Genomic DNA, 24,210 nt, shown 5'->3' on the forward strand with positions numbered 1-24,210 from the left:
TACAATTACTCTGGCATCCCATAATCTGTGCTCTGATTTACTTGTGATTTGATTGTGTATAACTTGAACTCAGAAATCTTTCTCAATAGGAATATGTTGTTTTTCAGATTTTCATTTCTAACAGATGCTTCAGCTTCTTTGTTCATCAATAATGTTCTGTCTCCATCTAGTGGTGGAAACAACACTCCAACTTTTTCATCATTTGACATCAGACCACATTGTCTTCAGTCTGGTGAATTCCTGTAAATTAATTTTCACAGCTGTTCAGAGCAGCTCTCAGCTGAACTCTTGTCCTCTTCAGGTTGTGTTCCTGTTGGTCTGTTTGTGTTCAGGTTTTGTTTTTTGGTTGGTGGTTTTGTTCTCAGTGCAGCATCCCAGTCAAATAACAGAAAGCAACAATTGATGGTTTGATGCTGTTTATTTGATTTCTGTGCACTTCATTAAACCAATGTAAGAGATGAACAGAGAAGCTCCTGGGATTTTTCTGTCGAACTTGCTCTTTTTTTAAAAAAAGAAACATTTTATTTTGCTTTCTTATATTGACTATGACATGACACGTAGAACAATATGCACAAAAGTATGAGAAAATAAATGCAAAAGTAGGAATTTACCTTCATCTAAGTCACATCTGAAGCAGCGAGGTGAGCGATTTGTTTTATTTGTGTAATTTAGATGGAGTGATGTAGAGCTGATGTAAAAATTTAACCCTTTCTCTGCACAGATCTTGAACTCTTAGAAACACCAAAGTTAACTCTACATGTCAAATTAATGTGGGTTATACATGCTACTTAAGAACATACCTTCTTAAAACTCTAAAAAAGTAGTGGAGATCTAGAAAGGTGATGGTTCTCATTGTTGAAGAAGGATACGTAACTACTCAGTTAAGGCTTTTACATTTATTTAGAAAAAGGTCTGACGGCACTTTTCATTACATTTTTTGGATAAAACTCATGGCTTTACTCAAAAAAACCTTGTGTTTGAGTGTTTCATTTGAGGTCTCATGTAACAGCAACAACATCTGTTTAAGTTCATATTTGACAACACAACCTCTCAGGGGAATTATTCTCTGCTCAAAATCCATCCAATGTACTCCAGGTTTTGTTCGATCTTTTTCTGAAGGCCTTTTTTCCAAACGTGACTGAAAGTCTACTTATTAAAAACACAGGCTTAAAAGTCAAAACTTCTTATTAAAGACAGCAAGTAACTTGAGACTGTTAAACAGCCAGCTGTTATACAGGTTCATCATCACACTCAGCTCAACTTGAGCAGTCTGGAAAGGCACGGATCCACCTCATGGAGGGCAGCAATTAGAACTGAGCTGGCTTCAGTTCCCTTTCTTCGTACTGTGTCAATCACGTGTCGAGCTTTGTTTGCTAATGTGTTTGTTCTGGCTGACTGCATTTCATCATCATTTATAACACTATGCTCAAGAAGTTTATCCAGAAGCTGGTCTAGAACAGGTTCAGTAATTCTTCTAACAAACTCTGTCCGAACCAAGCGCAGCCTCTTCTCTGCTGGGACGATGTCCCCTGCTGGGAGATTCCTCTGTAGATTTTCCCTTCTTGGACCTGGAAGACAACCAGAAAAAAGACTGTTGCTGCCACTTTTAAACAGATACCTTTTAGAAATGATGAACATTTTTACAAAATCTCCATGTGGCGGGGAGGGGCTATCCAGGTAGCCAGCAATATGGAAACAACTACTTTATAAAAAGAAAAGAAAAGAAAAGTCCTCTTTTAAGCCATTAGGTGTAAGCGTTTGCAAAAAAGCTTCTGTCTGGAGCAACAGTCTGTACCTCTTCCCTCCATGTTTGGGCATATTAATCACCTGTATGCCCATAAATCTGAGATGGCTAACTTCATGCTTACATTCATTAAAATGCAGAGCGACACGGCCACTTTTCACATAAACAGACACAGATATAACGCTCTGTTTCTTTAAAAGATAATTTATCTGTGATGTTTGAGAAAACATCTTTGTTAATAGCATACCTTTTATCCGAAATGTATTTCAAGAATCCTCAAACACTCTTCTAACTGTCTGGATGAAAAAAAATTTCATCCTTTGAATGATAAAGATTTTTAACCATTTTCCCAAATTTCGAATAGGTTACCTATACAGGTAGCTGACGGGCTGCCATCTTTATTTTGATTCAGAAAGGTAGTGGGTTAAAAATCTTCTCCATCATTCAGCGGACCAAATATTTTTTCTTCCAGATTTATCTAAAATATATCTTTTTTCTTTCTTAAATACAACCTCTCAGAATTCTGTAACATTGTCTGAAGGCTGCATAACAAATCCAGAAGCGGATCTTTGATTCATTATTAGAGCAATAATGTCTTGTGGATTGTGGATTGTAACTGAGGTCTAAACTTTGACATGAGGTGAAGTGCTGCTGCAGCAAAGTGAAAGCTTTACCTGTCAGATACACATCACGTTTCCACACTGGTGTCCCCTCTTGGTCTTGGACCATCAAAGCCACTTTCTCTTGGTTTGTTGTGAGGAAAACCTCAAATGTTGGGTAGAAATTTGGTCCACACTTTGTATGAAATGGTGCACACTGAAAACCAGTAACAAAGTGTCATTTCACCAGTTGCAAAAAAAATTGTATCTAGTACTCTGATTGTGAATCTATTTTCCAAAAATGTACATATAATAATTAAGATTGTAACCATTGGAAGTGTTTCAGAACTGACTCACCTCAGGCTGAATTGTAGAGGCCTCAGGTTCACAGTGAACACTGTAACTTTGACCATAGATGAGATGACAGTCAGAGGAGATCCTGATGTACTCAGCTTCTCCTTGTTGGGCTTTAACCTTCAGTGATAAGACATTTTTATATGGTGTTTATTCTCAGATAGATAGACAATGATTTCTCTGCACTACTCATATTCTGTTCTTGAATATGCTGGACATCTATAGACAAATCTAGACGAATTGTACGTGGAAGTCAACAAGCTTCCATCACTGCGGTGGCAGAATATAACACTGTAATGTTTGTAAAGGATTTCCCTTTTTATCTGTCCAGGACATCCTGTAGAAGCAGTTCGATGTTGAAAATATAGATAAATTTATATGTTGTTAATTAAAACAAGAAAAGTTTCTTGTAAAAATATTATTTCTGTTTTTTCAGAAAAACATGAAAAATATCTTGTTAAAACAAGAAAAGTTTGTAACAAAAAACTGAGCCACTATTTATTTTGTCATGGTGGCAGCAACACGCTGCCATATGGAATACCTAGATATTTAATTTTATATTAATCTAGCCCACTATTCAATATTCACACCACCATGAGTGACACTGTAACAGACAATAATGCCCTCTAGAGATAACCCAGAAAAAAAACAACTAAAAACGAAAGAGCAATCTGAAGATTTCTAGTTCAGATTGGACAATCATATTATTCTTACCACAGCTTGAGAAGGTTTGATAACAGGTATAGAGGAGTGAGGTGTGGCTGACTGTTCAGCTTGTTGTGGAAACAGCTGTGGTTTAAAACATAAGTTCAGGTTGATGGTAAGCACATACTGTATGACAGGTAGTTTTACCTCTGTCAGAGGAATGTTGTCCTGCAGCAGAAATACATCGAGTATTCGATGATGTATGCATGGAGGTCGGAGGAACAGCAGAACCTGGCCACTAACTGTTGGTGTGCTGTTCAGAAACCTCTTAACGAGATCCCAGACCACACCATAGGCAGAGAGGTGAGGGATGTTCACAACCACATGAGTGTCTGTAATCTCCAGTGGCTCCAGGATGCTCATTCCATCATCAGTGATGTGGACGACAGACAGCAGACCTTCAGGGAGTGGAGCTGTGAAAACACAGATTTATTTTACTAACAACAACCTCCATATAATGTTAGTGCTTATTTTATTTGATTTCTAGGAGACTTAGTCTGGTCGGTCAAATCATTCAACACGACTGTCAGCAATGTTAGGTGGAAATTTACTGAACACATTCATGCTCCCCAGATGATGAACCCTTTTATTTTCCTCTAACGCCACCCTCAGGACAATCTTTACATGTTTACCTCCACTGCTGGTACAACTCTAAGAACAGACAGAGTTTGTTCGTCTTGTGGCTGTAATGAACTCTGCAGCTTGTAGGGGTTGCTAAGAGGAGACTCATTATTGTTTAAAACTCACTAACCACAATAATCAGCTTACCATCCATGGTTTCACAGTGTGGCAGCTGGAGCTGACTGAGAGCACCGTCAGGACTCTGGATGTTGAACAGCAGCCCTGCAGCCATCTTGCCAACTTGTTGTAGGAGGTTCTGATCCCATTGGACAGTCCTGTACAGTAGCTCTGCCTTCTGAGCCATAACAAACACCAGTCCAGTCAAAGTACACCGGAACACACCTGGACTTGGACACCTGACCCTGTAGGACACAGAGGAGCTGATTAAACAACATAAACACAAACTCATCCAGCCTTTTTCCTGGTTTGAATGAATAAAAACTAAAGAATGAATTTGCTGAACAAAATGTGCTGTGACTGCCGCAGTGCTTAAAAAGCTGGAGAGCAAACTGAACTGCTGGACAAGAGGTGAGTGAGGCAGCAGCTGCAGGAGTATGAAGAGTATGAGAAGTGTTAAAAGTGAAGCGTAATCACTGAAAGGAGTTAACGAAGTTCAAGGATGAAATATTCTGCATGTTTTGGTTACCTGTATGAAATGTTTGCAGACTCAGTCAGCACTTCGGGTGTGAAGTCCTAAAATGCAGAAAGTGACAACATTAGTTACAGAAACTGACCACTAGGACATGATCCTCACTGCTTCAGTTTCTACTCCACCTTCACTCTGTACTGTTTTTCATCACTTGGTTTGATTATCACTAGTTCACATGTCTAAATGATCAGTTGCTCTTTAACTTTACACTGCTACATTGGACAGCAGCTGGTGCTTTCACAGATGAGGAGGTAGAAATGACTTAGGAGGAGTTTCTGATGGAGGAGGAAGGAGCAGAGAGTGAGAGGAGAGAAAACGAGGAGAGTTTAGATGTAAGGAGTATTAACCTCTGGAGGAACCTGAGTCTGATCAATAACAAATTAATAACAATTTTAAAGTAAAAAATGGACATTTGTATTGACTTTACCTGCCAGTAACTTGTTCCAGTCAGATTCTCCCTGCACACAAGCTGCTGCTTCTTCAACCTCTCTGGATCATCAGGATCCAGCTGATCCTCTCTGTTGTCCTCAGACACATTGAGGGTTGCGTTGGATGTGGACGCACCTGGTGGGAGATTAGAGCCATCGGATGTGGAGAAGAAGACACACAGCAGATGTTAAACTCACTTCTGGACATCCTTGTGGTCCAGTGGGTTAGACTCATACAGAAAGCTGCAACACAAAGTCCCAATTTAAGGCTGGACAGAGACTTTCGCTACATGTCTCCTGTAAGTCTCTACTGGAAAACCTTCCAGTAAAGTCAAAATGGCAAAGAAATACTGTAAAAAGGTTCAGACAAAGCACATCAGTCATTTTTCAGTCGAGACCACATTTGAACAAAAAAATTCCCAAAACCAAAGTTAAATTTGATTTACAAAGTGTCCATTAAGTGTTTTCACTGTATTATTTCAATCATTGCAGTGAAGAAAAGTGTCTTGTTTTGCACAAACTATCAACACAACAACATTTTAATTGTTGAATTAGGAGTCTTTGGACATTTGAACACAAGGACAAAACCCAAACTTAACACAGAAATGACTGCAAATCAAACTGAAGACCTTCTTGCAGTGAGACAACACATTGTCTTTCCCAACAGTCAAAACAGATCAGCACAAAGCAGAAGAAAATACCAGAAAATTCTAAAAATGTCTAATATTATAGTTCCCCAGAGTGCAAGATGATGTCTTCAAATGGGAAAATTTTCAGTCTGAATCTCTGATAAGTGATTAAACGCACCATGGTGCATTTAAAGTGGAATAAAAGCTGGTGGGCAGAGCTTAGTCAGAAACAGACTTCACAGGGATCAAGATTTAATCGCAACTAGTTTTCTTTAGATGTGTATTTTGTCATGTCACAATCACACTTTGAACTGGTCATGGTCTCAACACTCACAGTCTTTATGTCTGTCAGGTGCAGCGCTGTTTCGTTTGTCCTCCACCCTGTAGGAATAAATACAAACACAGCAGTTATCTGGACTGTCTTATGAAGAGAGTTCAAACAATCAGACTGTATCTCTTTACTAAAGATAACTCTGGTGGTTTCACACAACCAACAAGCTGTTAATCATTATCTGGACTTTATTACCTGAAGTGGGGATTAATATGGACTTGTAATGCGTCCCAAAGTGCAAACATAGCCCAACAATATCAATATTTACACCCCAAGCTTTTGCCAATACATCTCCCAGAAAATGTCCACTAAGGGGAGATCAAGTTCCCTTTTGAGTTAAATTTATACTCAAAAGATGCAAAAGTTCCTGCTTACATTAAGATAATTACTGAACTGCATTTCTGCTTTCAATAGAAACAGTCTCTTACTTTAAGTCTGAGGATCCAACTTCATCACTGAAGTCTAGAGGATAATGTTTGGAAACATCAGTGAATACTGGAGACTCTGATTTTTTCTCTTCCTCCACACAACCACTCATCTTGTAGTTTCCAGGCCATGTGACAGGTGAACCATCAGAATCAGAGATCCTAGACACAAATATACATTAATATATTTCAGTCAGAGAATCTTCAATCAGGGAATTGACCATTTATAGCAAATGATAATACAGTTAGAGTCGGAGGAAAGGGCTCTGCTTTTTGAGGGAGACTCAGTAGGAGAACGAATCCCCTCTTAACAAACATTAAATCTTAATTAAATCAGCTTTACTAAAAAAAATTCAGACATAAGAAGGATGGGTTGGTGGATACTAATCAGTGAGGGTCAGGTTGTTGACAGGGTAACAGTGTCAGTTTATGGGCGTTGCTGTATGAATGTATGAATATGAAAGGGTGGCGAAAGGTGAGCTGATGCCAAGAAGCTGATGAATGAGCTAACAATGATGAAGCATGAATAAAGCAGCTGATGCCAATCAGTTAATGAAAATGTGACTTCTGTGCTAATAAATGGACTCATCAACATGGACTGACTTCAACTCACTACTGACCTCAAAGTCTGAAGTCTACAGTGTGGATTCTCCAGAAAATCACGCAGCACCTTCACTTCTGATTCCCGCAGCTTGTTCTCTGTCAGATCCAGCTCTCTCAGGTGGGAGGGGTTGGACTTTAGAGCTGAGGCCAGAGAGGAACAGCTGATTTTTGACAAACTGCACCGACTCAATCTGAATAAAAAATAATGATGTAGATAAAAATAAATTTATAATCCAATTTGATGTGTTCAGGCTTTAAATGTGCAGTTGTTTGAGTGTGTTCTGAATGATCAACATCAGTGAACAGACATTATTCATGAAAGCAAACCAAAAAAAAAATGTCTTTGGCAAGTAAACTTAATCAATTTAAAACAGATATTAGTTAATAGATATTCTGTATAGAGAAGTGACTCTTTACCAAAAAAGACCAAGAAAAAATACTTTCACAACTAACAGTGGACATTTTCTACAGTTTCTTTAAGAATCAATCATCTTTTATAACTACAGACTAAATTTTCTACCTAAGAAAATTGAAATATAAAAAAATAAAAATAATAAAATTGACTGTATGGATGTATGTTATGTATGTACATATATATGGTTAAGTTGTTAAATATATAAGATCAACAATAGTAATAGACAGGCAGTGAACTGACCTCAGAGTCTCCAGTCTCCACTGTGGACTCTCCAGAAAATCACACATCAACTTCACCCCTGAATCTTGCAGCTTGTTGTGACTCATATCCAGCTCTCTCAGATGGGAGGGATTGGATTTCAGAGCGGAGACCAGAGAAGCACAGCTGATCTCTGACAAACTGCACCGACTCAATCTGAATAAAGAATAAATTATGTAGGTAAAAATAAATTTATAATCTAATCAGGAGGTGTTCAGGTTTTAAATGTGTAGTTCAGCATTACCCTGTGCTTTTCTCTCTTTATATCTCACCTCTTAGCCAAATGACGTGCAGTTGAGGATGATACTTAGCTGTATGTGCCTATGAAGGCTGATAATCATACTAAAATACTGTTGATGATAATAAAGAGTATGGTCTAGATCTGCTCCATGTGAAAAGTGCCCTGAGATGACTTTTGTTGTGATTTGGTGCTATATAAATAAAATTGTATTGAATTGAATTGAATGAAAATTACTAACTTAGAGGCCTGCTCGGCTGCTGTGAAAAATGGGTGTCAATTAATTTCCTGCTTCTGAATTCAGATTAAATGTGATGCTGCTAGGAGCTTAACTAAAACAAGAAAATTAGACCATATTACACCAAATCTACTCTCCCTTTATTGGCTCTCTATCCTTGTTAGGTCAGACTTTAAGATGGTTTTGATTACTTATAAATCCTAAATGGGCATGCTCATTTGTACCCGTCTGATCTCCTTCAACCTTATAATCCATTCCGAGCTCTCCGCTCTCAAAATGCAAGGTGTCCAAATGCAAGGTGTCCCAGGAGTTAAAAAGAAGTCAGCAGGCAGCAGGGCCTTTTCCTATTTGGCATCCTTTCTCTGGAATTATCTTTTTGTCTGACTGTTGAGTCCTTTAAATTCATACTTAAAACTCATCTTTTTTTCCCTGAACCTCCAATTAGTTGCTTATTATTTGATTGCTTCAGGCCTTTGTAATTGTTAGCATTATATTTTTCGTTGGTTCGGTCTCAGTCTCAATGAATTTATTAAGCCTTATTAATTAAAAACTATGTCTGTCCTGCTTACAAGATTATTGTAAACATTCTGATAATCATTGCATTGCATCGCTCTAACCCTCTGTTTATTGGATGTCTTTATTACTTTTTTTCTCTGTGAAAGTCTTTTTTTGGGGCATTTTCTCTTATTTAGGGTTTAAGGATAGAATATATTATACGCTGTACAGCTTGTAAAGCCCCTTGAGGAAAATTTAAGATTTCTGATATACTTAAATATATTTGCCATGACTTGACAGATGTGTCTCTTTACCAAAAACTACTATATAAACACAAATTTACTATAACAACAGTGGACATTTTTTATCTTTTATTTTATTCAGTCGCCTGTTAACTACAGACTAAATTTTGTGAAATAAGAAAAAATACTGAAAAAAGAAAAATGGATGTAAGCTATGTATGTACATCAAATAGTTTTGTTGTTAATTAAATATATAAGATCTAACAGTCAGTGAACTGACCTCAGAGTCTTCAGTCTACAGAGTGGACTTGATAGAAAATCACACAACAGCTTCAGTCCTGAATCCTGCAGCTTATTGTTGTAGCTGAACTCCAACTCTCTCAGATGGGAGGGGTTGGACTTCAGAGCTGAGACCAGAGAAGCACAGCTGATTTCTGACAAACTGCACCGACTCAATCTGAATAAAGAACAAATGAAAAAAATCCATTTACAATCCAATCAGGTGTGTTCAGGTTTTAAATGTGTAGTTCAACATTACAATGTCCTAATCAATGAGCTTTTCTCTAAAATAAGCAGAATACCTTTGTCATTGTGTTATTGTGGATCATCATAATTTCAGCCTTCAACGAACATCATCCGAATGTCACCACAACTTTCAGACACAAATGTCAACACTGATTCATAAAATGTTGCTGAACTTCATAAAGACTGTAATTAGAGGAGCAATATCAAATCAAACATGTTTGACCAAAATCTGTTCATTACACAACCTTCTTCTTCCTGTATTTGGTATCTTAGAAGGTATCATGGATGTATTCAAAGATGGCGCTGCGTTCATTCCTGTGAAAGTTGCTCAGTGGAAGTATGAGGTATTTTGGCTTCAGTATGAAACCAAGAAAGTATGCTACGTTTCTGCTTCCTCACACTTCTGCATTTTTGGTCCCATAGAGCATCCACAGCAGAGTCCTTCTCCACCCTGGTCTGTTCAGAGCATGCATGTCTGAGACTTGTGCTGGCCCAGCTAGTTGACATGCCGACTTAAATGGGATAGAGTAATTTCATTATATGGCTCTTTTAGACTTTCAAAATGTTACTGGAATGAATGGATCAAATTCTGATAATAAAACAAGTCATTTCGTGGGGGCTGCTCAGAAAAAATGATCAACTGTTTTAAGTTGTAATTACACTATGTCAAAAGAGCTCCACAGTAAGAGAAGGTATGGTAATTAAAAAATGTAGAAGAAGAGGTTGACATCTATCTTCAAACAGCAGCAGATACTTGATATGTATAACTCATATCAGTTTAAGCTAAACTTTAGAAGTAATTTTTACACAGAGCATCATAAATTTTGTCCTCCATCTCATAACACTGGACTCAGGTTATAAGGGGATTGCTTCAAAGACAGTGTGGACAGGAGAAATCACTACAGACACCAATAACTCCTTTAATGTACATACGAGCTGGTGAGTATTGTCCCAAAATAGGCTTGAAAAATATGTACCTACTTTTTGTTACTATACCAAATATCCAGATATTGTCCCAGAAATGTATGAACCAAAGATCTGGAGTTTTAGTCAAGGATTTTGAAAACTATTTTTTCTTCTTCAGGTTCTGTATTTCAGAACATTCAATTTGAACTAAAATAATGTATACTTCATTCTCAACTTTAATTTAAGTAAGTTTATGGCTGCCAATGGAACTGGTACACTGGAATTTATTGATGATATCACTGCTGATAGAAGCAACAGGATGCAAAGGTATATGGGAGCATTCTGTATGCTCAGATTCAGCCAAATGCATCAAAACTAATTGCACCGCATTTCATCACTCAGCAGGACAACAATCATAAACATATATCCAAAGCAACCAAAGAGATTTTCAGGGTGAAGTGGTGGAATATCCTTGACTGGCCACCTCATCTCAATCTGATAGAGCTGCATTCCAGTTGCTGAAGAACAGACTGAAGGCAAAGAGCCCACAACAAGCAAGAACTGAATGTGTCTGCAGTGAAGACCTGGGAGAACATCAGGGAGAATATGAAGAATTTGCCATGGGTGTTCCCTGGCCTGGGCACTCAGGGCTGCAGCCCCAATGACTTTTTCATTAGATTGATATAGACTTCTTTGCATTGCAATATAGCCAGCTAAACCATTAGCAGTGATAGCTTAGTTGTGCCTCCCCTTGGCTAGTGACACCAAACTAGCCTAGTCTCGTGTTAAATTATGAAACTTTAGTCGTTTGAGTAGTTAGCTTTTTTCAACTCTCATTCATGAAATTGCCATTGTATCATGGGTTTTGAGGATTTTCCATCATGTAGGCCAAGTAATAATGGCAGTGGGTATCTGATGTGACGCTCATTTTGGAAGAGACATTTGAGTGGCTAGAATATTCATGTGCAGATTTTATGGTAAATCAAATTCAAACCCTTCCTTCCATCTCCAATTTGCACATTTTTTAAAGGTGCATTGTGTAGAATTTAGTGGCATCTAGTGGAACAGACTTAGCAGAAATGGAATATAATATTTATAAGTATGGTTTAATTAGTGTATAATCACCTGAAAATAAGAATCGTTTTGTTTTCGTTACCTTAGAATGAGCCCTTTATATCTACAAAGGGAGTTGGTCCCCTCCCACGGAGCCAGCCATGTCGCACCACCATGTTTCTACAGTTGCCCAGAACGGACGAAACCAACACTGGGTCTAGAGAGGGCCTTTTGCATTTTTCGCTAGTTTTGTGGCTACTGTAGGTTCTCTTACATGCTTTAAAGAGCCTGAATAACAAAATAGGTGTAATTGTCGGTCTGACTGAACTGTACATACTTCAGAGTCTCCAGTCTACAGTTTGGACTCTCCAGTCCAGCAGACAGCAGCTTCACTCCCGAATCCTGCAGGTTGTTTTCGCTCAGGTCAAGCTCTCTCAGATGGGAGGGGTTGGACTTCAGAGCTGAAGCCACAACTTCACAGTGAGTCTCTGAGAGTCCACGGTGAGACAGTCTGTCATGACACACATATACAACATATTTTGTAATAAAAGAGGACACTTTATAGTTACTTCATGCATTTGATGACAAAACAGTTTGACGTTTCCTGTTTTGATTAATATCTTTTCACATCAGTGGTCCGGCTAATCGAATCTCACTGTCTGATATGAAACAATAATTCTCATCACTCCCTTGCATACCTGCAGACTTTTAATCTTTGTTTTGCCTTGCAGATGAAGGCAGAGAAAATGGAGTTACAGTGAGACTTCCGTAATGTGCATGTGTCTATGTGATCTAATCCCATTTCAGTATCCATAAAGTTAGCATGAGGCCATCTTGATTAGAAACCCATTTTAATAAATAATCAATTTGGAGGTTTCAGAACTTACGATTTAGCAACCTTTCATAATCTTCTAAATCTAAATAATCAAAACCCTAATAAAAATAATCTTATGATGTTTATACAATGTAAGTAGCACCATAAATTGGAGCAGGGTTTTTTTACTCCATGTTCTTAAGAAGAAAATGTGGCATCCCCTAATATTCCCCATGCTCACTATTAAATGGCTCACAGACATTGTGTGAAAGCAATGTTCTAGGCCTTCAGTAATCTCCTTTAAAAAATGATACAGATGTTCTTTTAAACTGTCAAATATAGTGGTAAAACAGAATCTGTTGGATTATTAGTAGAACACTATTTTAACAATAGTATTCATTTAAAATAATAATTTATATTTAGTTATATATGTAAAGTACTGATTTATAATGTTAATCACATCTGGACTTACTGAGCCCTTCTGCAGTTCCTCACAGCTGGGATCAGTCTCCGTCGTCCCTCCTCTGATGTGTTGTACTTCTCCAGGTCCAACTCATCCAGAACCTCCTCTGACATCTGCAGCATGTAGGCCAGAGCTGAGCAGTGAATATCAGAGAGTTTCTTCTCTGATCTGTTCTCTGACTTCAGGAACTCTTGGATCTCCTGATGTACTGAGCGGTCATTCATCTCCATCAGACAGTGGAAAATGTTGATGCTTCTGTCAGGAGAGATATCGTACATGCTCATCTTCTTTAGGTCGTTGATGACTTTCTGGATGATTTCTGGACTGTTCTCTGTCCAACCCAGCAGGCTTCCCAAGAGACTCTGGTTGGACTCCAGAGAGAGGCCATGAAGGAAGCGAACAAACAGATCCAGTTGGCCATTTTTACTTGTGAGAGATTTCTCCATGGCTCCCATCAGAAACACATCCAGGGATGAGTCACGGTTATCAGTGTTTCTGAAATAAGCAGAAGTCCTCTCGAGGAAAGACTTTGGTTTTGATTCCCTGTGTTTGTAGTTTTTTCCCAGGAGGTCCTCCAGTACCTCTGTGTTGCTGTTGTTGTAACAGTGGTACATGTAGACTGCAGCCAGAAACTCCTGAACGCTCAGATGAACAAAACAGTAGACTGTTTTCTGGAAGATCACACTCTCTCTTTTGAAGATCTCTGTACAAAATCCTGATAACACTGAGGCCTCTGTGACATCAAGACCACACTGCTCCAGGTCTTCTTGATAGAACATGATGTTTCCTTTCTCCAGATGTTCAAACGCCAGCCTCCCCAACTTCAGAAGAACTTCCCTGTCAGCCTCCGTTAGCTCCTGTGTACTCTCATGTGCCTCATCATACTTGTGCTTCTTCCTCTTTGTCTGAACCAGCAGGAAATGTGAGTATAGGTCAGTCAGGGTCTTAGGCAGATCTCCTCTCTGGTCTGTAGTCAACATGTGCTCCAGAACTTTAGCAGTGATCCAGCAGAAGACTGGGATGTGACACATGATGTGGAGGCTCCTGGTTGTCTTGATGTGTGAGATGATTCTCCTGGACAGCTCTTCATCACTGAATCTCCTCCTGAAGTACTCCTCCTTCTGGGCATCAGTGAAGCCTCGTACTTCTGTTACCCTGTCAACAAATGTAGGGGGGATCTGATTGGCTGCTGCAGGTCGGGAAGTTATCCAGATGAGAGCTGTGGGAAGTAGCTCTCCCTTGATGAGGTTTGTCAACAACGTGTTGACAGATGATGTCTGTGTGACATCAGACACGACCTGCCTGTTCTTGTGGAAATCCAATGAGAGTCTGCTTTCATCCAGGCCATCAAAGATGAACAAAACTGTACAGACAGCAAGCTTCTCTGCTGTGACCTTCTGTAATGTTGGATGGAAATCATGGATCAGCATGAGAAGACTGTACTGCTCATCTTTGATCAAGTTCAGCTCCCTGAATGAAAGCAGAATCACCAGACTGACATCTTGGTTTTCCAAGCCCTCTGCCCAGTCCAGAGTGAACTTCTGCACTGAGAAGGTTTTTCCAACTCCAGCGACGCCATTTGTCAGAACAACTCTGATGTGTCTCTCTTGGTCAAGTAAGGCTTTAAAGATGTCATGACACTTGATTGGAGTGTCATGGAGGGTCTCGATCTTGGAAGCTGTTTCAAGCTGCCACACCTCATGCTGGGTATTAACCTCTTCACTCTGACCCTCTGTGATGTAGAGCTCAGTGTAGATCCTGTTGAGGAGGCTTTCACTTCCTGCTTCATCAGTTCCTTCAGTCACATGTTGACATCTCCTCCTCAGACTTCTCTTATGTTCATCTAAAACATCCTGCAGACCAACATCCACTGTAACACAATAACAAAAGGTCTCATCAAAAATGTATTTGACTGACAGATAATCTCATGTTAGTTTTCAGTAGCCAAATGATAATAATAACAGTGAGTAAACAGGAAAGACGATGAAGAGTTTAGATTTGTATGTAGAAAAAAATCAAATTGGCATGAGGATCAGCAGACAGATCTACATTCTTACTTTGTAAAGTGCTAGTCTGACTGTCTTTCTGCAGTCCAGGTCTCATTCTGGATCTTTTTCCACACTGGGGACAGGAGGAGTCGTCTGATGAAGTAGACTGGTCCCAGTATGAGGTGATGCACTGTCTGCAGAACCAGTGTCCACAGCTGGTAAGGACCGGATCCCTCAGGACGTGATGACACAAAGAACAGCAGGACAGCTGCTCCTCCAGAATGCTTAAAACATTGTAGAAACAGATGTGGATTTATAGTCTGGTTACCTCAGCCTCAGCTCAGGTGGCAGATTATCATGATGATTGATAGGTAGGAAGGCGGAGCTAGGGGTGCATTCCAACCTATAGTTCTTTTACTTTTTGCTGAGCAGCAGGGAACCTTTCTTTGTTGCACTTAAATATCTACTTAACTCTTTCAGATTGTAACTTGTAAATCTTTACTGTGATTTTAACTTCAGATGTGTAAATATTTTTGGTGAACTCAAACATGGTTCTTCAGGTGTTCTGTGGCAGAAATATCATCATAATTTCTGATTACAAAAACAGGTTAAGATCTATTTGGTTAAATAGTAACTACACTAGCCCATTATGGCCTCTCAATTTCAAAATTCAGGCCCTCTAATAAGTGTGCTGGTGGTCGTTTTGGAAATTATTGCTCTGTTAATAAAATTTGAATACTTATAGTAGCTTTGATGTCTACCATGTGGGCGTTGATTGACAGCTGTGATTGACACTTGGCTGATCTGCTGCTGTCCCCGGCTCGAACTCGCACTGAGTCGGACTACTGTTGCAAAATCTCACTATGTTTAATGTTACTTTATAACGATACCTGCCATGTTAGCACAACTCAGCGAAATAATCTAATGTTAGCCCAAGTGTGCACCACTCCGTGACCACTCCGTGTTCTCAGTAAGCTTGTGTTCATTTTGATCAGGGGTAGCAGGTCGTGTTTCAGAGCATGTAAGGCAACATCCTGCACTCCTTATTTGGAAGGTTCGATGGAAAAGATGGCACCGACCATATACTGCAACTCTGGGCTTCAAACCAGCTCCAATGCAAACCAATGGGTCATTTACATCTACATATACCAGTGTTTCCCCTATATTCATTACATTTTGCAGCAGCGCACCGCTGCTGCAAAAAATAATGAGCGCCACTGCTAAAATTTCACACGATCATTAACATGAATTTAATATGATTAAAGAGTAGCATAGCTCTGTTAAGGAATAGGGCAGTGCATAATGTGTGTGCATTGTAAGTGTGTGATTGAGTGAGTGGAGAGAGCAAATAAATGCAAGCGGAGCAGAGGAAAAGGTTAGCAGTAAGTTGTCTATGTGGCAGTAAATGTACAGTACAGGCTACAGTGTATCAGTTAATAAATACTGCAGCTTCTCAAGACCAAGAAAAGACTAAAGTCTATTGAAGGGGGTTAGCCCCAAGGTTAACAACAATGCATTAGCCTAACCTGACCAGGCTCATGTAAGTTGGACTGACTTTTAAGGTAGACCAGCAATTCTCATTTGAGTGTCAATTTTAGCCGCTCTTAAACAGAGAACGGAGAAATGTCTGGCTGCTAAGTGTCTTCCAAGTTTTTGATCAGCCATCCCCACCCCCACCCCCACCCCCACCCCGGACAGCGCCACCCCTGCCACCCCAAAACAGTCAACCTAGAGGGAACACTGTATACAGTCTATACTAATTACCCTTTAAACAGTTTCCGTACCAATAGTTCTGCTTCATGAATGGAAATCTTATATCATAGCATTTTCTCTTCCTTATAACTAAATCATCTTTGATCACATCAGTTTACAGTAGACACAGTCTCTTACTTTGTGTCTGAGGGTCCAGGTTCATTACTGAAGAATGGAGGCTCTTCTTTAGAATAGTCACTCTTCATAGAAAGACAACTGGATACTGGAGACTCTGCTCTCTGTCTGTGTTGCTGACTTCTGGAAACAGCAAAAGGTTTTTAGTCACATTATATAAATACTGTTAAAATATCTAAAGGACAAAGGGTCTCTCAGTTCACAAATGAATGTCACTGTCAATAGTCCGCTAGAGATAAAGCTTGTAGCTGTTTTCTCACTTTGTGTCTGAGGGTCCAGGTTCATTACTGAAGAATGGAGGCTCTTCTTTAGAATAGTCACTCTTCATAGAAAGACAACTGGATACTGGAGACTCTGCTCTTTGTCTTTGTTGCTGACTTCGGGAAACAGCAAAAGGTTTTTAGTCACATTATATAAATACTGTTAAAATATCTAAAGGACAAAGGGTCTCTCAGTTCACAAATGAATGTCACTGTCAATAGTCTGCTAGAGATAAAGCTTGTAGCAGTTTTCTCACTTTGTGTCTGAGGGTCCAGGTTTGTTACTGAAGAATGGAGGCTCTTCTTTAGAATAGTCACTCTTCATAGAAAGACAACTGGATACTGGAGAATCTGCTCTCTGTCTGTTGTGCTGACCTCTGGAAAAAACAAAAAGTTTTATTCACATTATATAATCACTGTAAAATGACCAAAAGACCAAAGGGTCTCTCACTTTGTGTCTGAGTGTTGAGTTGAGATTTCTTTATGAGAAACACTCTTTGGGCCCTATTTTTGTGCTGACACAGGGCGCAAATCTGCCACTGTCACCCCTATTTTGAAAAAAAAACAACAACACTAGGCTCCTCAGAGTAAAAAATTCTCAGATGTTCCTGTGTTTCTAAAACAATTGAACAAACTGCTTTAATTGTCTGCATCCTCCTCCAGAAGAACCTCTTTGATCCCTACAGGGTTTCCCTCACAAAGTAGAGCCAAGTTTCTCACCTCTGTCCTCATACACCTGGACCTGTCTGCTGCTTTCAAACCATCACATCTCTTAGCCTTAAAGTCCAGATGAAATGTCATTTTGAGAGTATATAACTTCCGCACAACTGAACTGCCCCATTTTGTCAACTTGCTCAGATTTTGTTGAATGGACATTTTTCCTTTATTTTTGTGCCTCTGCTATTGGTAAGTAGGCTACATAGTTAAAGGGTTTCTTTATTTGTTTTAATTGTGTTTATTATTGACATACAATTGGGAGTCTGCATAGGGTGTTTTATTTTGAGAATTGACCAGATGCTCTGTGCTGTTTCTGTGTCTGACTTCCTGCCCGGCTCGATCTGCTCTGTGCAGCTTGACGTGTCATCCGTCAAAAATACACTAGATGCATGTTTAGCGGAGAGCCTTTTCTGGGATGCTTTTGAAACACACTGCAGTGTGTCTGGTGGAATCACAAGCATTGACTGGAGTGGATGTCATCAGCTCCGGTGGCTACATTTTATGTTTTTGGGACTCTATTTTTGTTCGAGGCGAATACACTTCTAAACTCTAGTTTCTATGGAGCTTGAATGTAAGTCTGTTTGGACAAAAGTGCCTGCCAAATTAATGTAATGAAATGTGATATCTTACATTGTGTCTGAAGGTTTTTCTTTGGATCGGTCACTCTTCATAGACTGATAACCAGATTCTGCAGACTCTGATCTGTCCTTCCCCTCCTCCACACAATCACTCATCTTCTGGACTTCAGTCAATTTGAGAGGTAAACCAGAACCACTGATTGTGAGGTCAGCTCTCCTGGTTAAATCATCATTACAAAATATGAACAACTGTGTTAGAAAATATCTGGTTACATGTCACTCAGTGCAATGATGTGACTCATTGACGTGTTTTTACATGTTTTAACAACAAGTGTTGCAACAATACAGTGTACTGCAGTGCTGTAGTATTTTGGTGTCTAATAAACCTTTAAACTCAGATCTGTTACTTAAACTGGCCATCATAAATTGTATTCCATTGTCTCACAAATACCTGAGACAATATGATAAAAGGTGTTAACTAGTCAAAACACTAACCATAACCAACTGTGATAGTTGCCGAACCATAACCAGACCTTCATGTACAGTAGTTGTGTACTCGTCCATTATGTTGTTAACAACAGTGGCACTGACATGAAAACATGGTAAAAATGTTGTTTAATTAAGAGCATGAAAGAAACCTTACTGGCATCTCTACACTGTAGTACTACGGCATACACTGTAGTACCGTTTTGTCCAGCCCCAGTTGTGTAGTTATATTAACAGTAGCAGTAAGAATAATACTGGCAGTAATAGCAACAGTTGCAGTGATACTAGTACCACTAACAGTAGCATTAATACCAGTAGCACTAACAGTGATATAATAGTAACAGTAATACTATTGGCACAAGTAAACCAGTAACCTGACTACAAACTAAGAACACAAGATTCAAGACAAACAAGTCTGTACAACACATCCAGTAGTGAGAAAACAAGGTAACTATAAAAAAAGCAAGGGTCATTACTTCACTGTATAGTGCATGAACACACATGGTGTCACACTCTATGCTAGATTTATAACAGAATGGAGCTTCTGTGACTGAGGTTAGTAACAGACTAATGTTAGTTAATTAGTTAAGCTGTGATAATACTCAAACTAAATAAACTCTGAGCCTGTTAATGTTATTTAACGTAATCTACAGTTTTTGATAGAGTGAGCAGGTGGACAGCAGGGCAGCAGACAGATGGGATTACAGCCCAGGTGTTGATTTTATCACAGCAGAGACTGTTTCATTCATAATGACGATGCATTATTTTCTGATGATCGAGTTAATAGTTTCTGATAGCCATGAAATGTATGCCTTTGTTATTTTATAGCTAAGGGCTAATTTATTATTATTATTGTTATTATCATTATTATTATTTAAAGTCTGGCAGCAAGCAGAGCATTATAACGTTGGTATTATGACGTAATGACCCTTTCTTCATTCATAGGTTCCTTGTGATAGACGAGGAAGTTCTCTTTGGCTTGAAATATATTTTAAACGCTGTCACCTTGACACAGATGTGCTACTTGACTCCAACATGAAGCACAAAATAGAGTTTGAATCTCGAATTCATGAGTCAAGAGAAAGATTTTAAGTCTCTCAATAGCATGGCAAATTGTGAAAATGTACTTTGAATCAAACACAAAAATGTCTCCAACAAACGTCTTCCCTCTACAGTCCACAGAGCTCAGACTCTGAACAGAACAGACTTTGAGACTTTGAACATAAATAGTACTGTGGTGTTAATACTCACCTTGCCTTTTACATCCTGACTTCCTCCTTTTGCTCTTTGGATTGTAAAATGGAGTCTGTTGACTGCATGTTTCCTCCCCTCAGAGCTGCTCCTCCCCTCTACATCACACATGTCGTGTACTGCAGTTCTATGGAAGATTCAACATGTCTAAACAAAAGATATCAAACATAAAACAAAATAAAATACTATAAACATTATATTGTGGATTTCTTTTTTAGGTAGGTATTTACAGTGTTAATAATTGTCATAATTGAATAAAACATACTAAAAGGACTATCATGAGTTAAATTAAACAATAAATTATTTTTCATTGGGACATGAGTTTCCATGCCACATTAAAATCAAACCACAACAGAAAACTAAGTGAAAAGGTTTAATGTATTTCAATGTTATCCAGCAGAGAGAAGCATAGACCCGCAAATACAAAATACATCACTGCCATTAGTTTTCATGAGGAGGTGCACAGGAGCTTTTTTGAAATGAAAATGGCAATTTGATTTCAAAGAATTTTAAGAGAAAAGGCTAAATAATTGTCATTTTAGCATTGATTTTCTTTTCGTTATGACACAGCTAATACATACATAATTTTAATCAGTTTTCATTTAGATATTCTGAATCTTCCATACAGCACTGCAATGATTAGGAGTCTGATAAACCTTTAAAACTAAAAAGGAGAAAACAGTAACTTAACTTCTGAGTTAAGATATGATCAGAGTTTACTCCTCCACACATCTCTTTGGCTTGACTTCCACATTCTATTATTTCCCCCAGACAAAGCACATAATAAAAATGTTCCTACCTGCAAAACATTCTTGTGCAGCCTAGTAGTAATAGTGACACTAATAATAGTCATAACACTTTAAGTAGCAGTAATAGTGGAAGCATTATCACTAACTTTATCGGTAAATTACAATTAATAATTTAATTGATTGAAAATACATTAATCAACAACCTAGAAGACAAGGGACATATCAACATGGTAGATCGGCCAGGCAGATATATTATTATCAGTCTCATCAAGTCGTGGTCAGGCTATCTTAACAATTGGAGAGACAGTAACATTAACAGAAGCAGTAGCAGTAAAATTACCATCACTGCTACTCATTGAAAGAAAGCGTTTAGAGTTGGGGTTTGGTGGATCTGTGTAATTTGTTAACCGGGACATCAGTCACAGTCAATTTGACATTCATACTCTCTAATTTTCACTCGCGCCATAGGCTGTTGTAAAGGAGAGCACCACTGCAACTGCAGCAGGCTGAAGTCGACTAAACACAGCAGAGTACAGTGATGAAAAGATCTGCATTTGATCAGCTTTATTTTAGTTGATATTGATTATTTATATGTCTGGATCAGCTCTAAGTAGCAAATGCAGCAATAATAACAGTAGCAGTAACAGGGGTAGAGCAGCGATTTTAAAAGTGTGGGGGTTCTAGAGGTGGGACATGAGCACAGCAACCCCCCACCTTCGAGCCCTGTTCCAGTCTCAACATGCAAAATCAAAATGAATGGCATGCATTTCAACAATTTTTTCTACTGCTCTAGTTGTAACCACTGCTTCAGCTTACCATAAAAAATTACTGGGACCATATGAGTGTAACAACTCAGGAGAATTTATTTAGGGTCTGGTAGCAGTTTAGTACTTACATCCAGTTATTTGTATTAATTGCTGTACTGGAGCATTGCTATCTTTATTATGCTTAAGATAATCACAGAGTATCTTTACCCTACTTCCTTACATACCTTATAGACATGAAATGAAAGGAAACTTACACTTCCATTAAAATGAAATGGATAGTTATAGATGCAAAACAAATTGGACCCTGGTAACAAATCAGTATCAGTAAAGAGTCATTTCTGAGTCCATGGACTAGTACAACCTAAACTGTCTTCAATTTTTTTTTTTAAAAAAAGTGTCTCTTTTAGTAGGAATCCAAAGGGGACCTTTAATTGTCTTTAATTGTTGTTCAGGAGGTTGTATAGCAGCAGCTGTCAGTTCCTCTCCAACAGCCACAGGGAACAAGCCGTCCCTCTTCATCTGAGGTCCTCCTCAAAGCTTACAGGAGAAAATCACATAAGCAGGTGATTTGAGGCTAGTGAGTGCAAAGAGTGAGCAACTAGCTCTCACAGGTCACAGCTACAACCATCTGAACCCTTTTTAAGCTCAATAATAGATAGTAATATTACTGTGGTCTAGCTTTAATACACAGTGCAAGCTATAGCTCATTGTAACTTATATTAAATGCAAAACACGCATTACTCCCTAACATAAGGAGTAAAACTATGACGTCTAAAGCAACATATTCCTTTGACATTTAACTTAGAACAGCATAAACTATGTGAGTTTACATTCTGAACACAGAGGGAACTTGTACATATTCTTGCCAAAGTCCACCTAGCATGGTGGCTAATTAGCGATTAGCATGCTAATAAACATTAATTTGGTTGTTAGGACTTTACCATTAGGCAGACAGATGTCACACATCTTAAATATGAATGCTCACCTTTGTCTATGACTATTTAAAAACGACAATAGAAGTGACCAAATTTGCCTCCTGGCTTACATTTAGGATAGTCTATTTCATTTATGTTCAATGATGTTAGCTGAGCTGACACATCACATAACAAGACAAAGTTACAAAAGAAAAATCTACATTACTAACTAGTTAAATAGCTGTTTCATACCTCTGATCTGTTATTCTCTAATCTGTTATCACAGCCGCAGCAAGTAACTGATGCACCATTGCTGAATGCACAAATGTAACTTTACTATATATAAATACTTCAACTGTTTACTCCTCCCTGACCTGGTGGGTTGGTCAAATGGCTGTAATTGGATGGATGGCTCTTCAATTAATCTAACTTGACCAATAGTTTTTTCATATATGGGAAACTCAGTTTCGTTTCATCAATGACTACCTCAGGAAAAAGTGGGGGGGATGGAATTATGTTTCTGTGAAAGTGCGGATGTCAAAAATAACTGGAAGCCACAGAATTGTTAAAAAAATTCAAAATAACAGGGCCAACAGTGGAAAATACCTCCTTGAGCAGTTTAGTGGGGATGATGTCTGAGATGCAGGAGGAGGGTACTAGTAAAAAGAGGCAGAACTAACATGGGAAATAGAAACAATGCAAGGGTCAGGCTGGATTTGGGACCTGACACTCTAGAGCTTACTAACAAAATAAGCAAGAAATTATTTGGACAGCTCACAGTCAGGTAGAGAAGAGAAGTGGAGGGACCAGTAATTACTGAATCAAGGACTGAAGCAATTTGTAGTGATGAAGTTAACATATGGTTTTTAAAGGTGTTATGTGCTATTTCAGACCTGTTTACCTTCCAATGACGTTCAGATTTTCTACAGTCTTTTTAGCGCTCAGTTGTGATTGTTCAACCAGGGGAGGTTTATTTCCTAGTTTTAAACAGTGCAATTTGGTCAAGGATGGATAGGCATTGGTTGTTAAATGAATTCAACAGAGCATCAGATTGAGAGGAAATAATGTAGAATTAAAGGAAGACCATGCACATCCTGTTGCTCTACGGCCACAGCCTGTTGCTCTGCAGCCACAGCCTGCTGCTCCCCGGCCACAGCCTGTTGCTCTGCGGCCACAGCGTGTTGCTCCGCAGCCACAGCGTGTTGCAACCTGTTGTAAGTAAGGAAAAAGACATCACCTGCAAGCACGGGTGCCAACTGGATGTTAACTGAAGCTCATTTAACGGTCACAGATGTCACTAATGAGAGGGAATTTCTGATAGTTACAAATATAACCTTTAAGACAATATATTTTATAAAAATGTATTATAACTTAATATCTAAATTTGTTCAATTATGACATTTTCTAAATTCTCAGTTGGAGAGTAAATCACACCTGCAGTTTACATTGAAAAACTACTTATTACTGCTCTAACCTTCACAGACATCATTTCAGCATATGCTAACCTGTCTTTATAGGATTCTTTAAAGTCTGTGTGGGAAAACAAGTTTTGGAGGCGTCTTTGTGCGCATGAACAACAACATTCTGCTCTGTTCAGTACAACTTACACACCAGACAATTCATTCGGAGTCCCTGCTGGACCTCGAAGATGAAGGAGAAAAGTATCTGTGTTCAATAACCAGATGTCACTTTTAACAGAGAGCTCATAGAGGTCACAAAAACAGGACCAAAATAAAAATGCTGCAAGGTTTAAACTGCTCCCACAGAGCAGCAGCAGGAGCTCTGATTTAGAGCTGCAATTAAGGGTTATATTCATTATTGATTCATTCAATTCTTTTCTCAATTAATTAATTCATTTTTTGGTCTACAAATGTCCAA

The 24,210-nt window shown here is 38.7% G+C and overlaps 1 protein-coding gene across 9 annotated transcripts; it reads right to left on the reverse strand.

The window, feature by feature from the left end:
• Positions 1-877: 877 nt before the first annotated feature.
• On the reverse strand, positions 878-22,655 carry LOC121888122 (protein NLRC3-like). 9 transcript variants are annotated; one of them, XM_042399495.1, is made up of 22 exons: positions 22,585-22,655; positions 21,844-21,955; positions 19,903-20,049; positions 18,218-18,382; positions 17,128-17,247; positions 16,871-16,987; positions 16,614-16,733; positions 14,793-15,007; positions 12,745-14,605; positions 11,796-11,969; positions 9,255-9,431; positions 7,744-7,917; positions 7,106-7,279; positions 6,489-6,647; positions 6,064-6,110; positions 5,100-5,236; positions 4,670-4,716; positions 4,171-4,385; positions 3,550-3,815; positions 2,701-2,817; positions 2,419-2,560; positions 878-1,568 (listed from the first exon to the last, which is right to left on the reverse strand). In XM_042399495.1, the coding sequence occupies exons 4-22, from the start codon at positions 18,319-18,321 to the stop codon at positions 1,252-1,254; spliced, it is 4,683 nt and encodes a 1,560-aa protein (XP_042255429.1). In that variant the 5' UTR covers positions 18,322-18,382; positions 19,903-20,049; positions 21,844-21,955; positions 22,585-22,655; the 3' UTR covers positions 878-1,251. The 9 variants fall into 9 exon arrangements, with proteins under 9 accessions (XP_042255429.1, XP_042255421.1, XP_042255422.1 ...); XM_042399487.1 differs by lacking the exons at positions 878-1,568; positions 2,419-2,560; positions 2,701-2,817; ... (7 more) ...; positions 7,744-7,917; positions 9,255-9,431 and having other exon boundaries at positions 11,532-11,969; positions 18,218-18,340; XM_042399488.1 differs by lacking the exons at positions 878-1,568; positions 2,419-2,560; positions 2,701-2,817; ... (7 more) ...; positions 7,744-7,917; positions 9,255-9,431 and having other exon boundaries at positions 11,532-11,969; positions 16,614-16,730.
• Between the last annotated feature and the right edge of the window lie 1,555 nt (positions 22,656-24,210).

This window comes from Thunnus maccoyii, chromosome 21 (assembly GCF_910596095.1).
Source record: "Thunnus maccoyii chromosome 21, fThuMac1.1, whole genome shotgun sequence".
In the NCBI taxonomy this organism is placed as follows: Eukaryota; Metazoa; Chordata; class Actinopteri; order Scombriformes; family Scombridae; genus Thunnus; species Thunnus maccoyii.

Bases quoted from the DNA above. Each gene is read 5' to 3' on its own strand.
- LOC121888122 (XM_042399495.1), bottom strand. From the start codon at position 18,321: ATGAGTGATTGTGTGGAGGAGGGGAAGGACAGATCAGAGTCTGCAGAA. The intron at 4,717-5,099 runs GTAAAGTCAATA...TCTGCATTTTAG, and splicing joins CTGGAACAAGTTACTGGCAG to GACTTCACACCCGAAGTGCT. The intron at 4,386-4,669 runs GTAACCAAAACA...TGTGTCCTACAG, and splicing joins TCTGCAAACATTTCATACAG to GGTCAGGTGTCCAAGTCCAG.